This window comes from Parasteatoda tepidariorum, chromosome X1 (assembly GCF_043381705.1).
Source record: "Parasteatoda tepidariorum isolate YZ-2023 chromosome X1, CAS_Ptep_4.0, whole genome shotgun sequence".
Taxonomy (NCBI): domain Eukaryota; kingdom Metazoa; phylum Arthropoda; class Arachnida; order Araneae; family Theridiidae; genus Parasteatoda; species Parasteatoda tepidariorum.
The window spans coordinates 60,095,083-60,115,203 of record NC_092214.1 but is presented as its reverse complement, the minus strand read 5'-3'; the positions used below and the strand labels follow the sequence as shown (position 1 = coordinate 60,115,203).

Sequence of the window (20,121 nt, the reverse complement as noted above, 5' to 3'; positions counted from 1 at the left end):
CAGTTCAACAAACTTTTTCAAACAGTTATTATGCAAATTATTTAAGAAAGTTTCAAACAAAATAAAAATCAAAGTTCTTAATTTTATGAAAACTTGACTCCTTTAGACTTTATTCGACAACCATTATCAAACTGGTGACAAAAACCAGGGGTGCCATAAAAGATAAGAAACATTTCTAATAAGAAAAAAAAGCAAATTTTCTATATATTTAACGAGTTTGAATAACCTCATATATTCAAAAAAATATTATGAAATTCAAAATTGTAAAAATATTTAAATGTTTTTTTTAATGCAAAACTTTTCTGAAACTGTAATTTTTGTACCGAATAAAAAGAATCGGTTTCTCTGAAATAGTGCTACAAAGCTTGAAAATTCAAGTGGATTAGAATTAGAGAATAAAACTTTGCTGGTTAATCTTAATACTTACATTAACGCGAATATAAGAAAAGACACATCTCGAAACAAAGAGAAGCAACAAGTGATCTGCTCAGCTATGATTGGGTTGAATGTATAATTTATCGATACTAAAATCGAATGCGATTATAATGCGTAAAATCATGCATAATCATTTACATTGTACTAACTGTGATAAATCTTGACGATATTAAGGGTCAAAAGTATCAAATTATGCTGAAAACTATGCGTAAATGCTTCACCAAAAGGCTCATTTGTTGTAAGTTGCTCACTATGAAAACTACATCATGCACTGAGAAAAAAAAGTGTGGTCAAAATTACAGTAACATGGAGGCGGCTACTTTCCACCAAGTAGTGTAAAAGAGCATACTAGTTGTTTTAATACACCAGGAACACCCATTGGTTTTGGTGTAGTTGAACACTTAGTGAAACATCATTTTAGTGTAAAGTAGTTGCCTCCATTTTTTACTGTGTATAAATGACAAATGAATTACTATATATTAAATGGAAGATATTTGTCAGAAAAAATGAAATAAATTTTAAATTTAACATGTAGATTTAAAAAGTCATGTGATATTCAAAAATACAGCTTGAATAAGGTAAAATTAAATAATGATGTTGCCCGGTAAATTTAATAATCAAGCAAAAGTATATTTTAATTTATACTTGAAATATGCTGAAAAAAATTTACTTCATACGAAGCTATGTGATGTTCATTTGATCAATGGGTTAGTTTATAACGCAAATAACAGAGCCATAGCATTCACAAATAAGCTAAATTTTAAATAGCATATGATTATATATTAAATGATGCACGTTAGTATAGCACATTGAGAAAATATAATCAGATATATTCAATGGCTGTTACGTTAAAAAGAGTGCCACAAAGAATTAAATTTATAAAACTTAAAAGTGTACAATATCAACAGTTTATTCTTTTAATTTGTAAAAAAGGGCAATTTTAACTGCTATTGTTAAACAGTTTATTATTTTAATATGAAAAAAAAAGAACAATACAATCAGTCACATTTAAGAGAAAATATAATAGAATAAAAAATAAGGGGAAATTTCAGTGTTAAAAATTAAATTTTTGAACATGAAAATATTTTTTATGCACTACAAATTTGGGCAATTGCTTGAAAAAATTTATTATTTTTGTCTATAATTCTTTTCAAGTGGTACACTGCTCATTAGTTCAAATATCAAAAAAATAAAATTTCTGTGTTAAAAAAAATACTTACAAATTGAAAATGTTAAGATTTGTCCCTAACTTCAAATTCTATTATTTTAATATTAAAAAATTGAAAAATATTTTTTTCTACTTTTAATATTTTTTTATTTGGATCTAAAGACATTGAAGAAAAAATTATATTGATTACTTTTATCACAACTTTTCCCTTAAGTGCAAATGTCATTACCATGGTGAATAAGTTATATTTCAGTTATTAAACTGATAAAAGTACAAGACCATATGTTCTGACAAGCAGATAATGTATTGTTCAATTTAATTGAGTAAAAATGACTTAATTTTGCTTTTTTCATTCGATATTCTAGCAAGTGTATTTATTGTGCGTCATTACAAAGTTTATTATTACAAAAATTTATAATTAATAAATTTAAATTTTCTGAATGATTTACGTAGAGTTGCCTTGTTTCTAGGCAGAATACATATTGAATTAACTTTTTTTTTATGAGTAAGCCTTCAGTAGGCTTAACATTAGAAATATAATAAAGGTCGCACAATTGCTAACTATATTGAAAACCAAAAAAAAAAGCAAAATTAATCTATACTCTAAAGCAGTGATCCTCAACCTTTTTTTTGTTGCGGCACACTTTTAACGATTTCGAAATTTGACGGCACACAATGAAACAATTTAGATTAAAAGTTGTTTACATACCTATACACTGTGTTAAATAGTTTGTGATCATAATTTTGAATGTGAAATAAAATAATATGTACTACAAAAGCACGTTTATTAAGGGAATAATCATTTCTTTCAACTAATTTCTTATTACTTAGTAACAGTTATTTTTTATTTTTTTTGCCAGTTATTAATTGTTAGTTTGTTTTCTGTAGGTCTTAACTGTTAGTTTTTTACATTGACTGTTATTTTCCTGTTATTTCTTGTTAACTAGTCTTTTTGCTAATTATTAATTGTTAGCTTATTTTTTTGTTAGTTATCCTTTTCAATCTGTTTTTTATATATTTGTTGTTTAGTTATCCTTTGCTAATTTGTTTATTAATTGCATAGCTTACTTTAATGATTAGCTTTTATTTCCGTTCGAAAGTTAATATTTAGCTTTCTTTCCTTTATTAATTAATAATTTTAATAGTTGTTAGACTTCCTACTTATTTCAACATTTCTTAAAATTGTGTGTCAAAGACAATTTAAACACTTTCATCTTATTTTAACTCATTTTAAGATTGTCAGAGACAAGACAATCGCTGACAAAGATGTTCACGCGGTTAAAGCGTCTAAAAATTATAAAAAATTTTACACTAGTATAAAAAGCATTAAAAAGTAATACACTTTCTTTAATTTAAACTTTACTCGTAATAAAAAAAGCATTATAATTTTTATTGTATCATTTCTAATACTTGGCAGAACATTTTAAGAATTTGGCGGCACACAAAAGTGCCGCGGCACAGTGGATGAGAATCACTGCTCTGAAGCTGCAATTAGGGTAAACGATATCTGATCCTAGTTTTCTGTGATATCTGATATTCATACTTGCATTTACATTAAAAAATTTAAAAAATAAATTAAATTAAAAGCAATAGCACTTTAAATATTTTTAAACCAACGTTTACCATTAACTGAGAATAAACTTAATATTTCTCCCGTTTGCATACCGTAAGTAATTTATACGAATTTTTGTGATATTTTAAGTTTTTACTAGAGGATTACAAATAAAATTTACCAAACATTTTCAGAAAATTTAAGCGAAGAGGATTATAAAAAAAGTAAATAAGAGCTTCACTTTTGATATGAGCTAAAAAAAATGGATTTTTATAAAATGTTAGATTTTAGAGATTGGATTTATTTTTAAGCAAGAGATACCCGATTAAACATTTAAATCAAAGAAAAATTTAAAACCATTCAAAAATAATTCCATACTAATTTCATATTCTAAAAAATACTCACCATATGTAACTAGCAACATCATATAATGAAAATTCTTGATAAGATTCAAAATAGAATGCCAATAATTTTCCCGCGAGTCTCCATTCAATATTTGTTCTTGTGCTCTACTTGGTGGAAGAGGAGGCTTTTCTCTGAAGACTGAAATAAAATGAAATCAACTGTGTTAAAAATTAAGAAAAAAATTTAAAATGAGTGCTTAAAACAGCATAATCAATTTGAATTATGAACGTTATACATATGTTACCGTAAATAATATAACCAACGTTGAAGAGCCGACCAAATTTTGAATTTACGGTTATTAATGTTCAACTCCGTAGACTTGTAAATTTGAAACCAATGCAGAAGACAAGAGATTTCCTAGATCAAGCACTGCTGCAAACTAGACTTCGTGGATGACTTTTGATGGAACTAACCCGCATTTGCGTTACAGACAGAGGAAAACCGCAAAACCTCGCAGGGTTAGCCCGATGGCAAGGGACTCTAACCCATGATCTCCATCTACCACCGAGGATATTTTACGTTAGCACTGTGGTCGGGGAGAGCCTGTAGCAGAAAAACTGTTTTTACATGACTATTCAAAACGTAAAATGTCTACGAATGTCCGTAATTTTGTGTTTTTATTGCGTTTTTGCGCTCTTACTATGAAGATTAGGAAAAATCTGAATTAAAATTTTATTTTGTTTTCTTACTAAAATTTTCAGTGATAACGTATTCTTACTACAAATATAAAAGTGTGTGTATACAGAATAGTGTAATACATCATGCACGTGTCTTGTAATACAGCTTGTAAGTGTTTTCTTTTCAAATACCTATTAAATGGGATCTTAATTATAGTAGCAACAAATTTTAACCAACATTCGAAGTATAAGATTTTAAATATTTATGTTAGAAAAAAAAATCTCATTTTTCAAAAACCTTATTGAAATTAGTCTTTTATGCACATTAAGACATTCTAAAATAAATCTGAAATACTTTTGTATATTTTGCTTGTAATTTTTTACAGATTTACCTTGTATTCTTTGAGATGTATTCTCTCTTACCTTGTATTCTCTTCATCATCCAAAATATCTTTAATTTTAAATAATTGAATTCTTAAATATTTCTTCCGAGTGCACTGAAGGAATTCTTTTTTCTGTTGCATCAGATTTTTTTTAACCGATCTTGGATTGTTTCATATCGATGATTTCAAATCTGTAATCGGTTTCTTTCTACTGGCTACAGTTTTTAATGGCATTTTTAATCAGTTTTAACAGTTCCTTATAGAGAAGTGTCCTAGCGGCGTACGATAACATTTCCGGGCATGGGTAGGTAGTTTTAATCCTAATGATGCACCCATAACTCTCCTAGATGTTTGCCAAAACGCGATCCCTTGTTATATATAACATTTTTAAGTTTATACATTTCTACAAAAAATGGACTAAAAATGTCATTTAGAAAAATAATAAAATATTTAGTTTTAGGAGCAAAACCACTTTCAGATTTAAAATCAAGTATTTGCATAAATGCAACAAAAAAAATTGCTCCCCAGTGTAATTTACTGTCGTGCAATGCATCTAACAGTTTTTGGTTCTCTACTATATTTTATGACAAAAATAATGAAACTCTAAAAAGAAGTCAAAAATTCCCTTCCTGGGAATTATTGCCTCACAGTAGATTATTTTATTGCTTTTAATTTTAGGAAAAAAAACTGAAATTATAATTCAAATCGTATCCCACTAGTTTTAACTAAATACAAAAATTGAAAATTTAGATAGCCTAGTACAATTTGCTTGATTTTGTAATTCGTAAAATTTTAAATGGAATAATAATTTCAAAAAATAGCAATAAACTTGTTACTGCATATGTAAAAAAATAATTGTTCTCCCGAACTCATTTCAGATAAACCAGATCAGTTCTGGTTTTATCGTATCTAATCTTATTTTAAACTGTTTCATTTTATAATCTAATGCAATATTTGACATTTTGTGTAAAGATAAGGAATTTTACAAACCTCATAAAAACACTTTGTTTCGTTGAGGCTTTATGGAAGATTTATCGATTTTATAATGGTAAGTTATCACAGAATAAAATGATAATATTCAAAGTGTTTCATGACATTGAGGTGTTTACTGTTTTTTCCCACAACCTCAAATTTTAATAACAAAGTAATCTGAATTATTATCTCTCAGAGCGTGTGCCAATTAGAATTTTTAGATAATTTATCTTTAGAAGTTCTAGAAAATTCTGAGTTTAGAATTAGGTCAAATTGTTTGCAATAGCCTTGAATGAAACTTGATTAGATTAAGTATAGTAAATCTTAATTATTCGTAAATATGAATGGAGACTTACAAATAAATATAAATCTGATAACACCTTTTGCTAATCAGTATCTTTTAATAATATAACCCCTTAATGTAAAAAAATCGTTGAAAAATTAAAAGAATAAGGTGTTTTGTAATTTCTATCCTTAATATATATTTTAAATTCATGTCAAAAGTTCAGCACAATAGGAGCCTCAAATTATTATTTATGCGATTAAACGAGAAAAACTTTATAAGAAATCTGACAACTAATCAATGAGGGAGACGAGATTAACAATGTCAAAACATGTTTGATTGCAGAAGAGAAGTGAGAGATAAAAGACGACGATAGGAAACATTTCGTCTTGAAATCAAATTGTTTTTTTTTCTTAATTGTTTTTTTTTTACATTTTTACTTGACTAAATAATTTATTCGACTTTAATAGTGGTTTTTTTCCATTTCTTAAATATTCATTTGTAATCCTTATTAAAGATATTCTTTATTTTATTTTTGATCATGGTAATACATTAGTTAAAAAAATACATTAAAGGTGTCGATTAGGGAACAGCCTATCGATAAGATATTTCTGAAGCTGATGCTTTTTTTAAACAAAAATAAAGAGAATAAGCTCTGAAATGCATTAAAAGTAATTTCATCATTCATTATTAGAATATAAATGTTATAATAAAATATTATTGGGAATTATGTTATATTAACAAGGTTTTTTTGCATCGTATAAAAAACTCTTTATAGATAAATTCTTCAAAATTTTGACTTAGCGCTCTAATAGTTGTGTGTATGCATACATGTACACAACCATTTTTCATTTTAACGGAGCCTTTAAAAAGATTTTATTCTTGTTTAGTTTATTAGTTTTCATTATTATTTGCGATTAAATTTTTCTGAAAACAATTAAAGTTTCGAAAAAGACTTATCTGTATGCTCAGCCGTGCACATTCTTTTGATCTTAGCAGAGCGAGAAAATCCAATGATTGGTAATTTTTAGTCGATAACAAATGGTAAAGAAAGGAAATTAGTTTCTAAAATATTTCATAATTTATAATATTTTATAATATTTCATAAACGTTTAGAGAAAAGAAAATTCCTTTTTAACTGTTTTCAAATGTTTTTTTTTTTAAAAAAATAGCCAATGACAGAGCTCTTAATGACAGAGCGGAAATTTCCACATCCTAAATAAGCATAAAAACACAAAAAATTATATTTTATATTCACTTCAATTATAATTATTAATTTNCATGACATTGAGGTGTTTACTGTTTTTTCCCACAACCTCAAATTTTAATAACAAAGTAATCTGAATTATTATCTCTCAGAGCGTGTGCCAATTAGAATTTTTAGATAATTTATCTTTAGAAGTTCTAGAAAATTCTGAGTTTAGAATTAGGTCTAATTGTTTGCAATAGCCTTGAATGAAACTTGATTAGATTAAGTATAGTAAATCTTAATTATTCGTAAATATGAATGGAGACTTACAAATAAATATAAATCTGATAACACCTTTTGCTAATCAGTATCTTTTAATAATATAACCCCTTAATGTAAAAAAATCGTTGAAAAATTAAAAGAATAAGGTGTTTTGCAATTTCTATCCTTAATATACATTTTAAATTCATGTCAAAAGTTCAGCATAATAGAAGCCTCAAATTATTATTTATGCGATTAAACGAGAAAAACTTTATAAGAAATCTGACAACTAATCAATGAGGGAGACGAGATTAACAATGTCAAAACATGTTTGATTGCAGAAGAGAAGTGAGAGATAAAAGACGACGATAGGAAACATTTCGTCTTGAAATCAAATTGTTTTTTTTTCTTAATTGTTTTTTTTTTACATTTTTACTTGACTAAATAATTTATTCGACTTTAATAGTGGTTTTTTTCCATTTCTTAAATCTTAATTTGTAATCCTTATTAAATATATTCTTTATTTTATTTTTGATCATGGTAATACATTAGTTAGAAAAATACATTAAAGGTGGCGATTAGGGAACAGCCTATCGATAAGATATTTCTGAAGCTGATGCTTTTTTTTAAACAGAAATAAAGGGAATAAGCTCTGAAATGCATTAAAAGTAATTTCATCATTCATTATTAGAATATAAAAGTTATAATAAAATATTATTGGGAATTATGTTATATTAACAAGGTTTTTTTGCATCTTATAAAAAACTCTTTATGGATAAATTCTTCAAAATTTTGACTTAGCGCTCTAATAGTTGTGTGCATGTATACATATACACAACCATTTTTCTTTTTAACGGAGCCTTTAAAAAGATTTTATTCTAGTTTAGTTTATTAGTTTTCATTATTATTTGCGATTAAATTTTTCTGAAAACAATGAAAGTTTCGAAAAAGGCTTATCTGTATGCTCAGCCATGCACATTCTTTTGATCTTAACAGAGCGAGAAAATCCAATGATTGCTAATTTTTAGTCGATAACAAATGGTAAAGAAAGGAAATTAGTTTCTAAAATATTTCATAATTTATAATATTTCATAATTTATAATATTTTATAATATTTCATAAACGTTTAGAGAAAAAAAAATTCATTTTTAACTGTTTTTAAATGTTTTTTTTAAAAAATGGCCAATGACAGAGCTCTTAATGACAGAGCGGAAATTTCCACATCCTAAATAAGCATAAAAACACAAAAAATTATATTTTATATTCACTTCAATTATAATTATTAATTTTATTTTTAATTTTTTATCTTATTGATTTAATTATATTCATTAATATAAATGAAAAACACATACAGAGACATATTTTATATTTTTATCTCAAATCATGATATATTGGAGTCTTAAATCATAATATAACATATTCATCTGAAATCAGAATGAAATATTTTCATCTCAAATCATAATATAATATTTTTACCTGAAATCATAATTTATTGGAGTCTCAAATTAAAAACTTTTTTTTATCTCAAATCCTAATTTTGGAGTTTTTCCAGTGTGAGGTAAATTCGAAACACATTTCGGTAATTTATGTAAGATACAGTACTACGTGCATCGTTTTACATTGTCTAATTTTCTGCAGAAAAATTAGATTTTTCTAATTTGAAGCTCTAAAAACACATCCAAATCAGTTTTTCAATTTTTCGCCAGCATTCGCATTCTGTTCGCTATAATCAAAACTATGGGGTTGCGACTTCTATCAGGAACTTATTATAAATATTAAGGTATTCATAGTAAATATATATCAGAAATTCTTTTTTAAAAAATAATACCACGTATGTATTCCAGTGTGGTTATTTTAGAAAACTATATTATCTGAAGTGTACAAAGGTACATGAACTTGAAGTTTAAGGATATTTTTAAGTGTGCTGCGTGAAAGCTCTTAAAAATTCATATTATGAAGCAGAAATTGCTTTTGTAGTTCGAATGTTTATACAGAGAACTTAAAAGGATTTCAAAAACAAATTGAATTTGTAACTTAAAAAACTTCACTAGAAATGCTCAAATGCTCCATCTAATTTTAACCGTAAGTAAAAGGCTTACAAAAATAAACAATCGAAATGAATGAGGCAATGTGAAACCCCTATTAAAATAAAAACATTAAAAACAATTTTTTTGAAACAAAAAATCAAATAATGAGTAGAAATATCGCTTTGTTCCTTCCAACAGGTCTTATACAAGGTGCCACAAATTTCTCACCAGAATTAAGTTAGGTTTTTAATTAAAAATGCAAAATTTGTATTGATTTATAAAGTTCACTGTATGGGGTTGAGCAGCGATACTGAGATGTAAGCTGTCAATTGTGATTTATGATTAACTGATCTATGATTGTAAAGGACCAAGGTGCCCTCCAACAAGCCGAGGATGCAAAGACCTCCATGAACAGCCTGAGTGACTGTCACGAAAAAGCTCATGAATGGACCAGCATATCGAGTTGATATTCTTATGTTGAAATTTTCAGTGACCATTTTTCATAAATGTGGCCATATTTTCTCCTTCAGAGAATAGGTAGTTATGATTAAAAAATCAAAGTAAAAAATTCTGGGCTTCTAATTCCTCAAAGCTGAAAATATTGTTCACTGATGAAATCGCGTTGTTCTTTTATGCAACATTCTATTTTAAAACTAAACTGTCTGCTGTCTTAAAGTTTTCGTTAGAAATACTTGGTTACACAAATTGTGCGAAAGTAAAGAGCGTCTAATCTTGAATAAATTTTGGGGCATCTTAATTACCAAGTCTGAAAAATAGCAAATTACAGAAGATTCGGAATCAGCTTATTTTTATCATGTCAGTAGTTCTTACTTGAGTACTGCTGCGAAAATTAAATCTTAGTTTGTTAAAGAGAACCAAACCCTAAGCATTTAAATATCAGGCATAACTAAGCCTTGTTCTCTAGGTTAAAAGTTTTAGGTTAAAACTAGGTAAAGTTTTTTTCAACATTTCTAAATATCGCACATGAAATGTATTCAAATATCACATAATTTCGCATGCAATTACTAAAATGTCTTACAATATTCAATATAATGATGGATATACTGGTTAAATATTAGATATATATACTTACGGAAGACAATGGCTAAGAAGAGAACACTTGTAATCCCAGCAACTGAATAGAATAGAATACTAAGACCTCTGCTTATATCTTCTTTGTTTGGAGAATTTGGAACAATTAGAGGTGGAAGCACAAAACCAAGAGCAATTCCTAACTATTGAGAGAAAAACAAAATGCTTTAAATACATCTATTAGAAATTGTCTATTCACATTAAGTATTAGGACTGCCTCATTTTGTAGCTTAAGATGAGATGGCCTTATGCTGGTTAACTTAACTTCACTTCTATGTTCATGAAATTCATTTCTGTTTATTGAGTTGGGAACTAAGTACCTACCTTTTATATATTCCGACATTCCGTATGCCATTATATGCTTTTGGCATAATGTTTTAGATCATTCGAAAAAAAGGAAGTTTTGTTTTATCGGAATCATCGTTTTTTTCTAATGCAAATTAATTTATAGATCATTGGAATGGAATGTCAAGTAGTGAAAAACTAAAATTTTTGACACCATCTTTTTGCATTTAATCAAGGTTCTAAGGGTGCATAAGCTGTTCGTGATACTTGTGCTGTGTATGGAGAGGGTGCCATAGTTGAAAGAGTCGCCCGTGAAATTTGAAAATAAAAAAAAATATAGCACCTCAGTCTGGCAGTCCAGTTGAGTAAGAGGAAATGCGATTAGACCAACTTTTGCACGAAAATTCACGTCAAACGACACGGAAACTGACAGAGAAAACAAAATTCTGTCAAACTTTAAACTTAAAAAGATAAAAAATAATAATAAAAAAAACGGTGAAAGTTTAATCGGCAACACCAAATTTAAAACTATTACATCTTCCTTTTATTTCTGCTGACAATCAGACGGCACTAAAGATGAAACAAAAACGGAAAAACAGTATTCTCATTAGATTATAAGGCTCGGTATCTTAAACGGAATAAAGACGGAGTTCATCCGTTATTAAAGTAAGGCTTTAAACGGCGGGAATTTAGTTGGCAACACAATATTTAAAAAATGGTGGGAACTCAGCAACACAATATTTATAAAATGGTGGGAACTCAGCAACACAATATATAAAAAAACGTAGTGAACTTAATTGACAATACAATATTTAAAACTATAACACCTCTAGTTTATTTCTGTTGGCAAACAAGCGGCACAAAAAACAGTATTCTCATTAGACTTTAAGGCTCTGTATCTTAAACTCAATAAAGATGGAGTTCATAAGTTATTTAAATAAGGCCTTTATATATTAAATATTATAATTTATCTTATCTTAAAATGAGTTAAATATATCTTTCTTTTTAATATTTTTTTTTTAAAAAGGAAAATTTATTTTCTTTTTTAGTTAATCTGATACATTGTTTTCATTGTGTTTATTGTATAATTAAGAGTTATTTCAGACATCAGCTTATTTAAAAGTAATCTATAAGGAGATTTTGTTGTTGATTTTACTGATCCTTTAGTGGCTAGTTAACAATTCATACGCATTTCTATAGAAAAAAAATATTTTTATTAATTTATTATTTTTTTGTGGTTGGAAATGCTTAAAATATTGAATAAAAGCAACTGTAAATGAACTTTGAACTTGAAGAACATCAAAAACGCAAATTTTAAATCGTTTTAATAAGACAAACAAGACGAAATAATTTACTCTAAAGACGAATAATAAAATGTATTTTAGATTATTTAATGTTCTTCTGATAAGAACTTCGATACATAAGCAATAAAAAGCCACACTTAACCGCCTTAAAAATAAAAGAAATTCATAAAATATTTTTCATCACATTGCAATAACTAACGATTTATCCGATTTATGCAATAACTAACGATTTTTACGATTAACGAATTACTTCCTAGGCAATATATGGATAACACAGCAGACTAGTAACGCGTGGTTAATGGGTTCGAATCCGGCATTCGTCAGTTTATTTTTTTATTTGCGTGCATTTTACAATGTATAGTTTTTTTCTTTGATATCTATGAACAATTGCTAAATATTAATTAAAATTATTTCTATGCTTAAAAAACTATTTTAAAATTAATACATTTTAAGTTTTATAAATTAGAGAATCATATTTATCGCTAATTTTGAACTCTGATCAATGTAATAAATATTTAATTTTTAAATTGTTCTTTCATTATAGAATTCTTCCGAGCTCAAAAGTTCCAATTTAGAAATATTCAGTTTCTAAATTTCAACTGACATTTATGTTTCAAACAATTCAATTTCGTAAAATTTAAATTATGTTGTAGCCTCTTTAAATAATTAAAAGGGGAAAAAATGTTAATAAATGACAGGTATTTGTCGTAACAATTTGTTATATACAATTTTATGCTTAGCAGAGTTTTAACTTTTTAAAATGTTCCTTATAAAAGTTATGCATTACAAAAGAAGAGAAATAACATAAAAGCTATTAACAGTCTTATTAAATGAAATTATTTTTTGATTAACTTTTATATTTATATTTTTCGAACTATTTCTCTTATTGGCTTAATTATTCTCAGGAACTTTATTTATCATCTACGGAAAAATCTACCACTTAATATTTTTATTTGTTTAATATTTCGACTAATAACAACCAGTATTAGTCTGCAGTCCCGACTACTGGTTAAAATACGAAAGGCTTAAAATCATTTTAATGAGTAGCCAATGAACTGCAAAAAAGAATGGAATGGTATTTCTAAAAATTGTTTGAAAATTTTCTAATTATACGCTTTAAGTCTGCAGCAATTTAAACAGGCATACATTTTTTATCTAATTAAAAATCTTTGTAGATAGTTGAAGTAGCAGATATTTTTTTTAATTAATCATATTAATAAAGCAACTACATTAAGTTTTTCTCGAAACTTCTTTATTTAAATTAAATTAAACATGCCTTGATTTTTTTTCTCTTTGAAAAACACTCCTATTTCCATGCATATATGTTAATTTCTGAAAATGAAATTAAGAAAAAAAAAACACTTTTCACTTAACCTATTTACTTCTTAACCTAAGAAGCGATGTATCTCAAAAATTGTTTTTGTTTTATTTTTTATCTATTATCTGCAAAATCTTTTCGTGCTAGACGATGAATTCAAAGCATATGTACAATGTACAGCTGACATTCTTAAAAGATATTGATGTAATATTTAAAAAATATGCATAAATAGTTTAAAAAAAATTTTATTTTATATTTTACAATGGTATTATATTTTTAGGGGTTATATGCATGCGCAAACTTTAAAAAAAAAAGAAAAAGATTTTTTAAAATCTATTTTTAAGAATATCATCTTAAACGTAATGTTCTACAGAATCAAATTCATTTAATAAATATAGCACGTATATTCTGAGTTGTAGTATAAGTTTTGAACTCCCGCTGAAAAAAAAACTTTTAAAGAGTTCCTAACAATCAGTAATAGGGAAACAATGTTAACAACAGCTATTTTTAAATTCTACTGATAATCGTGTTATGTGAATTAAATATTTACTACTTCTGTATAATACCTTTCTATTTAAAAAATTTACACTCGAATAACTTTTTTTCATTGAATTTAAGGACATCAGGTTATCTTAAACAATATTTTTTAGTGTAAAATTGAATGTGTTATTAACATTATGCAAATTTGGTTATTTGCCACTTCATGTGTAAGAAAAGGGCTATTTTTTGTGAAAACATAAAATAAGAAAGTATATTAAAATGCTTAAAAATTATTTTAAAGATCTATAAATTGGTTTAAAGTTCTTACTTAATCTATTTTCCTTATAAGAAATAGCGTTGTTTGGTTATTACACATCTGAGCATGTATCAAAAACTCGATAACATTTTTCAAATTTTTTCATGAATTGAAATATAACTTTTCAAGTGCTTCTATTCGTTAAGAATATTTTCAAACAATTGTTCAATTGAAACTTCATTCTCTTTTTTTTTGTTAAACATCAAAATTTAAAAAAATATTTTTAATGACTCAGTCAACAACATGGATGTCTAAAATCTACCTTTTTCGTTGGAAAAATTCATTTTAAGGTTTTATAAGAGATTTTTGCAACAATTTTATTTCATTCCTATCCCAAAATAATTATTAACTTATTCTTAAAATTTTATTGTGATTTAAATTCAAACTTTGTGACGTCATGCTATCATGACGTCACTGCATTCGATGAATTTTGTTGTTTATGATCATGATCCCACTATTACCGTATTTTATATTCAACATTATCAATAACAATTACGATATTATCATTGTCGCTAATTATCTTATACTCCATATTTATTGTAATGCATATTGTATTATTCATAATATTTCGTAAGAACTCGTTCTGAAATATTATTATCATGATATTTCATTTTAAAAAATATAAATATTTTACAATATGATAATATATAGCTCAGCTCTAATTCCCAGTTTAGTATTAAATATATTTTTTTCCCTTAACTACTGCATTTGAAATATCTTAAATACTGCATTTTTGTTAAAAATGATACTTACTTGATTTCCAAAAACTCCAACTGCGCATGCTCGAGACACTTCCCCTGCGCTAAACCAAACTCCTGCTAAATGTGGGGGTAGACCAATTATAAAAACTTGTGAGGCAGCGACTATACTTTGTCCCGTTAAGGATATCGCAAAATAATCTGATGAAATACTCGCAACTTTTACCCATGAACCTGAAATAATAAATTAGTTAATAACTTACAATTAAATTGATTACAGAATAAATTCATTAAAATAAGTCAATTGAATTATACATTTTGAAATCAGTTTAGAATTGTGCCATAATATTGCCAGATGTTGGCATTTTAAATGAATCGTGAGCTGTATGCAGTTAGACTAACTGCAGTTTCGTTCGTGTTCACGTTATTACGAAATTTAAGAAGTAGCTTATAAATTTTCTGTGTTAAAAAGGGTATTTGCACTTTGTGGTAAATATGGTTGAACAGTTTTTTTTAATCTGTCGAGTTCGGAAAAAAATTACAAATTTGTGTATTCAGGCCTCATAAGGATCAAATTATCAAAAGAATGTTCTGATTTTTGAAGTTTCTTTACACACTTCCCCGATTATCCCGAGTTAACTCGGGTATGTATATATTGCAAATATTTATTTTAGCAAATAAATATTTAGCTTTTTTCATTTGCCCGAGATAACTCGGGATAGTAAACTGATGGTAAATTAAATGTTTTTTACTCATAAAAAAATAAAAATTTCAACTTAAAACTTGTGTATAATATGTTTTTTAGTTTTCTGCATTTTTTTAATAAAATAATATGTTAATTTTTTGCATTTTTTTAATAAAATAAGAAAATATGTTAATTCTTCGAATTTTTTAAATAAAATAAGAAAATACGTTAATTTTTTGCATTTTTTTTAAGAAAATAAGAAAATATGTTAATTTTTTTGCATTTTCTTAAACTATCTTTAAATAATATCTTTCACGGAAGCATTATTTATAAACAATTAGTACTTAATGTAAATCAGAGGTTTTTACTCATGTTACATTGTATGTTACATTGTCAACACACATTATTCAAATTATTTAAAACACTTTAAGTAACTGAAATATTTTTGTTTATTGAAATATTTTGGTCCTAAACAGTCATAATTTGTGTTTAAGATAATGATATTTTATTCATACAATGTTATATAATTATTTCATATTTAAATGGTTATTACACACAATTATTTCATTTATAAAATATTATCGCATACTAAAGATCAGCTAAAAAATTTAAACCTAGAAAGTTTAAAAAATCATCATGATACTGTCCGCTGATATTTGTTCCTACTGTTGAAATTTTTGCTATGAAAACAATAAATCAGCTTCCAAAATCTTTTTTTTTTATTTCTTACGCTAAATTGCACGCAATGGGTTTTGAAAGTTTGGAAAATTTGGCTTCATAAATTAAAATTTGAACCTTATGTCATTCAATTAATTGTGAGAACAAATTAAAAAAAGCGTTTATATTAAAGAAAACGAAACGCTTTAAAATGTGCAACATAAAAAAATTATTTTTTTGGTTTTTATGTTGCACATTTTATCGATTCAGTTTTCAAAAAATCTATTTAGCGGTTTTAGAAACGTACATCAAAATTAGATATTTTCATTAAGTCAGAAATAAAACTTTTCTTAAGAAAATTTTTGTAATGTCTTATCAGTGGTTTGTATCCGACAATTTTAAAAATTGAAGGATTAAAAAAAAATGAGGGCTAAGATTAGTGTAATGCAGAAAGTAATTTTTATACCAATAACATTTTTTAAATGTTATTTAAATTAGAGTTATAAAAATCTTTTCCAGGTGTTCAAATGAGTTTTCATTCTTCATTATTCCTTCTTAAAAACTGGCTTTTGTTCAAGAGAAAAAGCTTTAAGAGATAGAGAACTATAATAAAACCTAGATTCAGAATGATAAGAAATAAATTTCACTTTTCTAGAAATAAATTTCACTTTTCCAGTCATAAGAGATTAGATTTTATAGCACTAGAAATAGATCGCTATTATATCTAACCCCTTATAGTGCTAGATGCATAGTGCTGGAACAGAAATAAAATAGATAACAAGATTAGATCAACGAAAAAGTAAGGATAATTTTCAGATTTTTTTAATTTTTATTTTTAAAGCCAAAAGTGCAACATTCAATGCCATTTTATTCAAGTTTCTTGTTGTCAGCATATGCTCATTTTTAATTTCTTGTACAGTTTATTCCTGCAAATTCTTTTTTACAATCAGAACTAATAATATTTTAGAATATTTTATGCACGAGAAAATTCTGTGAGTGAAGAAACGAAGAGTGGATTGAGTGTAGAATTGATGACAGAAGAACTGGAATTGGCTATACTGAGCTAAATGCAAATGACATTACTTACTGAAGGTTAGAAAAGTCTGGAAGGTTTTGAAAGACTTGTTTAAACAAAAGGTGAAAGAATTACGGAAGGGGTTAAATATTTTTAATTTAAACTTAGAGAAAATCTGATACAGAAAATACACTGACTACGAACACATTTCTAATCCTGATGTGTTAATCTCAAATAATACATTGAAACATTATTCATTTTTGTGAAAAAAATGTTATAAAAACACTCTATATTTAACTTCGTTTTGAATGAAAATTTTAGAAACTTGAACACTGAGTTTGACTTTATTTCCTTTTTTTCACAAGCCAAATTGATTAACTAAATCAAACATACTAGAAAAAAGTTCGGATCAAAATATGGTATGAAGAACCGGCACTTTGGGCCCATAAAATCAATTTTACCATGAATTCCATTTTTACCCTGAAATATTATACCATAATTTTTACAGTAATATTTAATTAGAATCATTCAGTGATTTTAGGTAATTATCATTGTTAATTAAATCGCTGAAATTAATTACGGTATACCAGATTTTATGCTCCGTAACATGTTCTGGTAAAAATGGATTTTACGGTAAAAAGTAACGGCACACTGAGTACTGGTACTTTTTACCGTACTTTGATCCGAAGTTTTTTACAGTGCACATAAAAATTGTAACACAACTCACGATTACTTTTAGGCAAGTTCTTATATAATGTCATGTACGGTTAGGTGAAAGTTACATCAGTATTTATGCATTTTGCAATATTAATATATTGTAAGTTTAATTAAAAAAAGCAATGGCCATATATTGCAATGGGAATATAGACAATGAGTATATATTGTAAATTGAATTTTAAAAAAATCCATGAGCATTATTTCATCACATTTAAAAATTGGTATTTTAAGGAATTGATTGATTTTTGCAGTGATCAGCTTCTAAAATTCTTGCAGTGGTACGCACGATCTTCCTATTCACAACTAAAATTTTTCGTGCATTTCTCTTTTATAAACCAGAAAAAACTTTTTTGTAAATAAATCAAGTCCAAAAAATATCATTTAAAAACACTATCTGTATCTAAAGATTTAGTATCAAAATTTGTGCTACACTTTGAGCTTTCAAGTGTTATTTATTTTCTGCCGTAATATACATATAAAAACCGCTTCTAACTTTTCCGAACTTAAGAAACAATAAAAAAGTATGGATAGCTATAAAAATGTCTTTTTAACGAGGCATAAAGATTATAACACATATATTTTTGTGTAACGCCAAATGGAAAGTGAATATTTTCGCACTTTCATTTAAAAGCAATCTAAAAATACTTTATAGCTTAATAATGGTTAACGAACGTAGATGTCACTAAAAAAATTTTTAAACATTATAAAAAATTTTAATAAAAATTTCAGAAAAACTACCCTTAATATTTTTTAGGTATTAAAACACTTAAATGAGAAAAACAATTATTATTATCTATTATTGAGAACAAAAATGTTAATTCAGTTTGATATAAAATTTACATTAGTTCAAAATGTAAAATGCAAAACTGAAATTAAAGAACATACTATCATATACATTCAAGGCTACAAAACTAAATGGGGCCAAAAACTATCTCTGACGTAAAAAGAATCAGATGAACCTTGAAGCAATCATAAGAGAAGGAAACTTCACTGGAAATTATCGGTGGTGTGTAAACTATATTTCAAAAAGATGAACTCTTTTAAGGAAATAACAGTAAAAAATCAAATATTTAAATAAAATGAAGAACTTTTTTGTGTATGAGTTTTGTATTTAACCTACTGAATTACATCATTTTTATTACGTATTTATTGTACTTGAGTAAACTTAGTATTCTTGCGTAACAGTATTCTTTGTACCCGTGAATGAGTCACGGGATGACTCACAGAAGAATGAATCACCAAATGGCCTTTATTCTGAACCACCAAATATTGGCTAATATTAAGTTTGTAAGTAGCAAGTTAATTGGGGAATAAAATTTAAAAAAAAAAACATTTTAAAAAATTGGTCTTAACATTAAAAATTTGTAAATTACGTAAAAGTTGCAAATTATGTAAATGATTTAACCCTTTTGTCTCACACGTGATGCATGAAATCAATTAATATATTTATCAGAGAAAAACATTTTGTTAAGTAATATGATTCCCTGAAATTTTTTGGTAGTAAATGTCATTAAAAACAAATAAAAATTTTGTTTTTTTACATAATAAATTGCCCTTTTACTTAAGTTTCCCCCATTTTTTTTTCTTCAAAAATTTCTATGGTTTATTTCAAAGACGTAAACATAGTATTTAAAAAATAATGTGAACTAAAACTTATAACATTATTTGTAATGGACACAATACCTTTTTCCCAAAATATATTCAAACATTTCAGTTTTTAATTGGAGATTTATCTTAGAATAATTGCGTAAGAAATGATTTTTAGTTATACTAATTTTAAAAAAAAAAAAGACTTTTCATTTGAATTTGACATGATAATTTGGTTTGCTTTTATTTGATGGTCTGGTTTTAAATTTTTACCAACATTATTTTAAGATAGTTATTATAGGTAAGTTATGAAATATGAAACTTTCATAGTTTTTCAGTATAACTAAAACATTTAAATGATTTTATTTAATGTGCTGGTTTCAAGCATATACACAGTTTTTCCTCTATTATATCTATTTTCGGAGAATCAATGAAATTACCCAATTGACTGCTTAATTTCTAAAGAACTGTACTGAATACCCAAAAGTATAGATGAAAGAAAATGCGTTTATATTTAATACAAAAGCATAAAATATTATCAAAATTAACTGCTGTCAAACATAGAACATAAAAGGTTTTTAAGAGTGTTAAAATTATCTATTTCTGCTTCGAAATTTCAAATGTAAGGATAATTTAAAAAAATTTATGATATAGTACGGTAGTTTTCCTGTTTTT

At 26.4% G+C, this 20,121-nt stretch overlaps 1 protein-coding gene across 6 annotated transcripts in view; it reads right to left on the bottom strand.

Moving 5' to 3' along the window:
- The window catches only part of LOC107447328 (choline/ethanolamine transporter flvcr2a), a 132,767-nt gene that overhangs the window by 20,716 nt on the left and 91,930 nt on the right, over window positions 1-20,121 (bottom strand). For all 6 annotated transcript variants that reach the window (XM_043039068.2, XM_043039069.2, XM_043039071.2 and 3 more), the window contains 3 exons: window positions 14,841-15,019; window positions 10,386-10,527; window positions 3,561-3,698 (listed from right to left, as the gene is read on the bottom strand). In XM_043039068.2, the coding sequence (XP_042895002.1) occupies window positions 3,561-3,698; window positions 10,386-10,527; window positions 14,841-15,019 (459 nt within the window). The remainder of the gene's footprint in view (window positions 1-3,560; window positions 3,699-10,385; window positions 10,528-14,840; window positions 15,020-20,121) is intronic.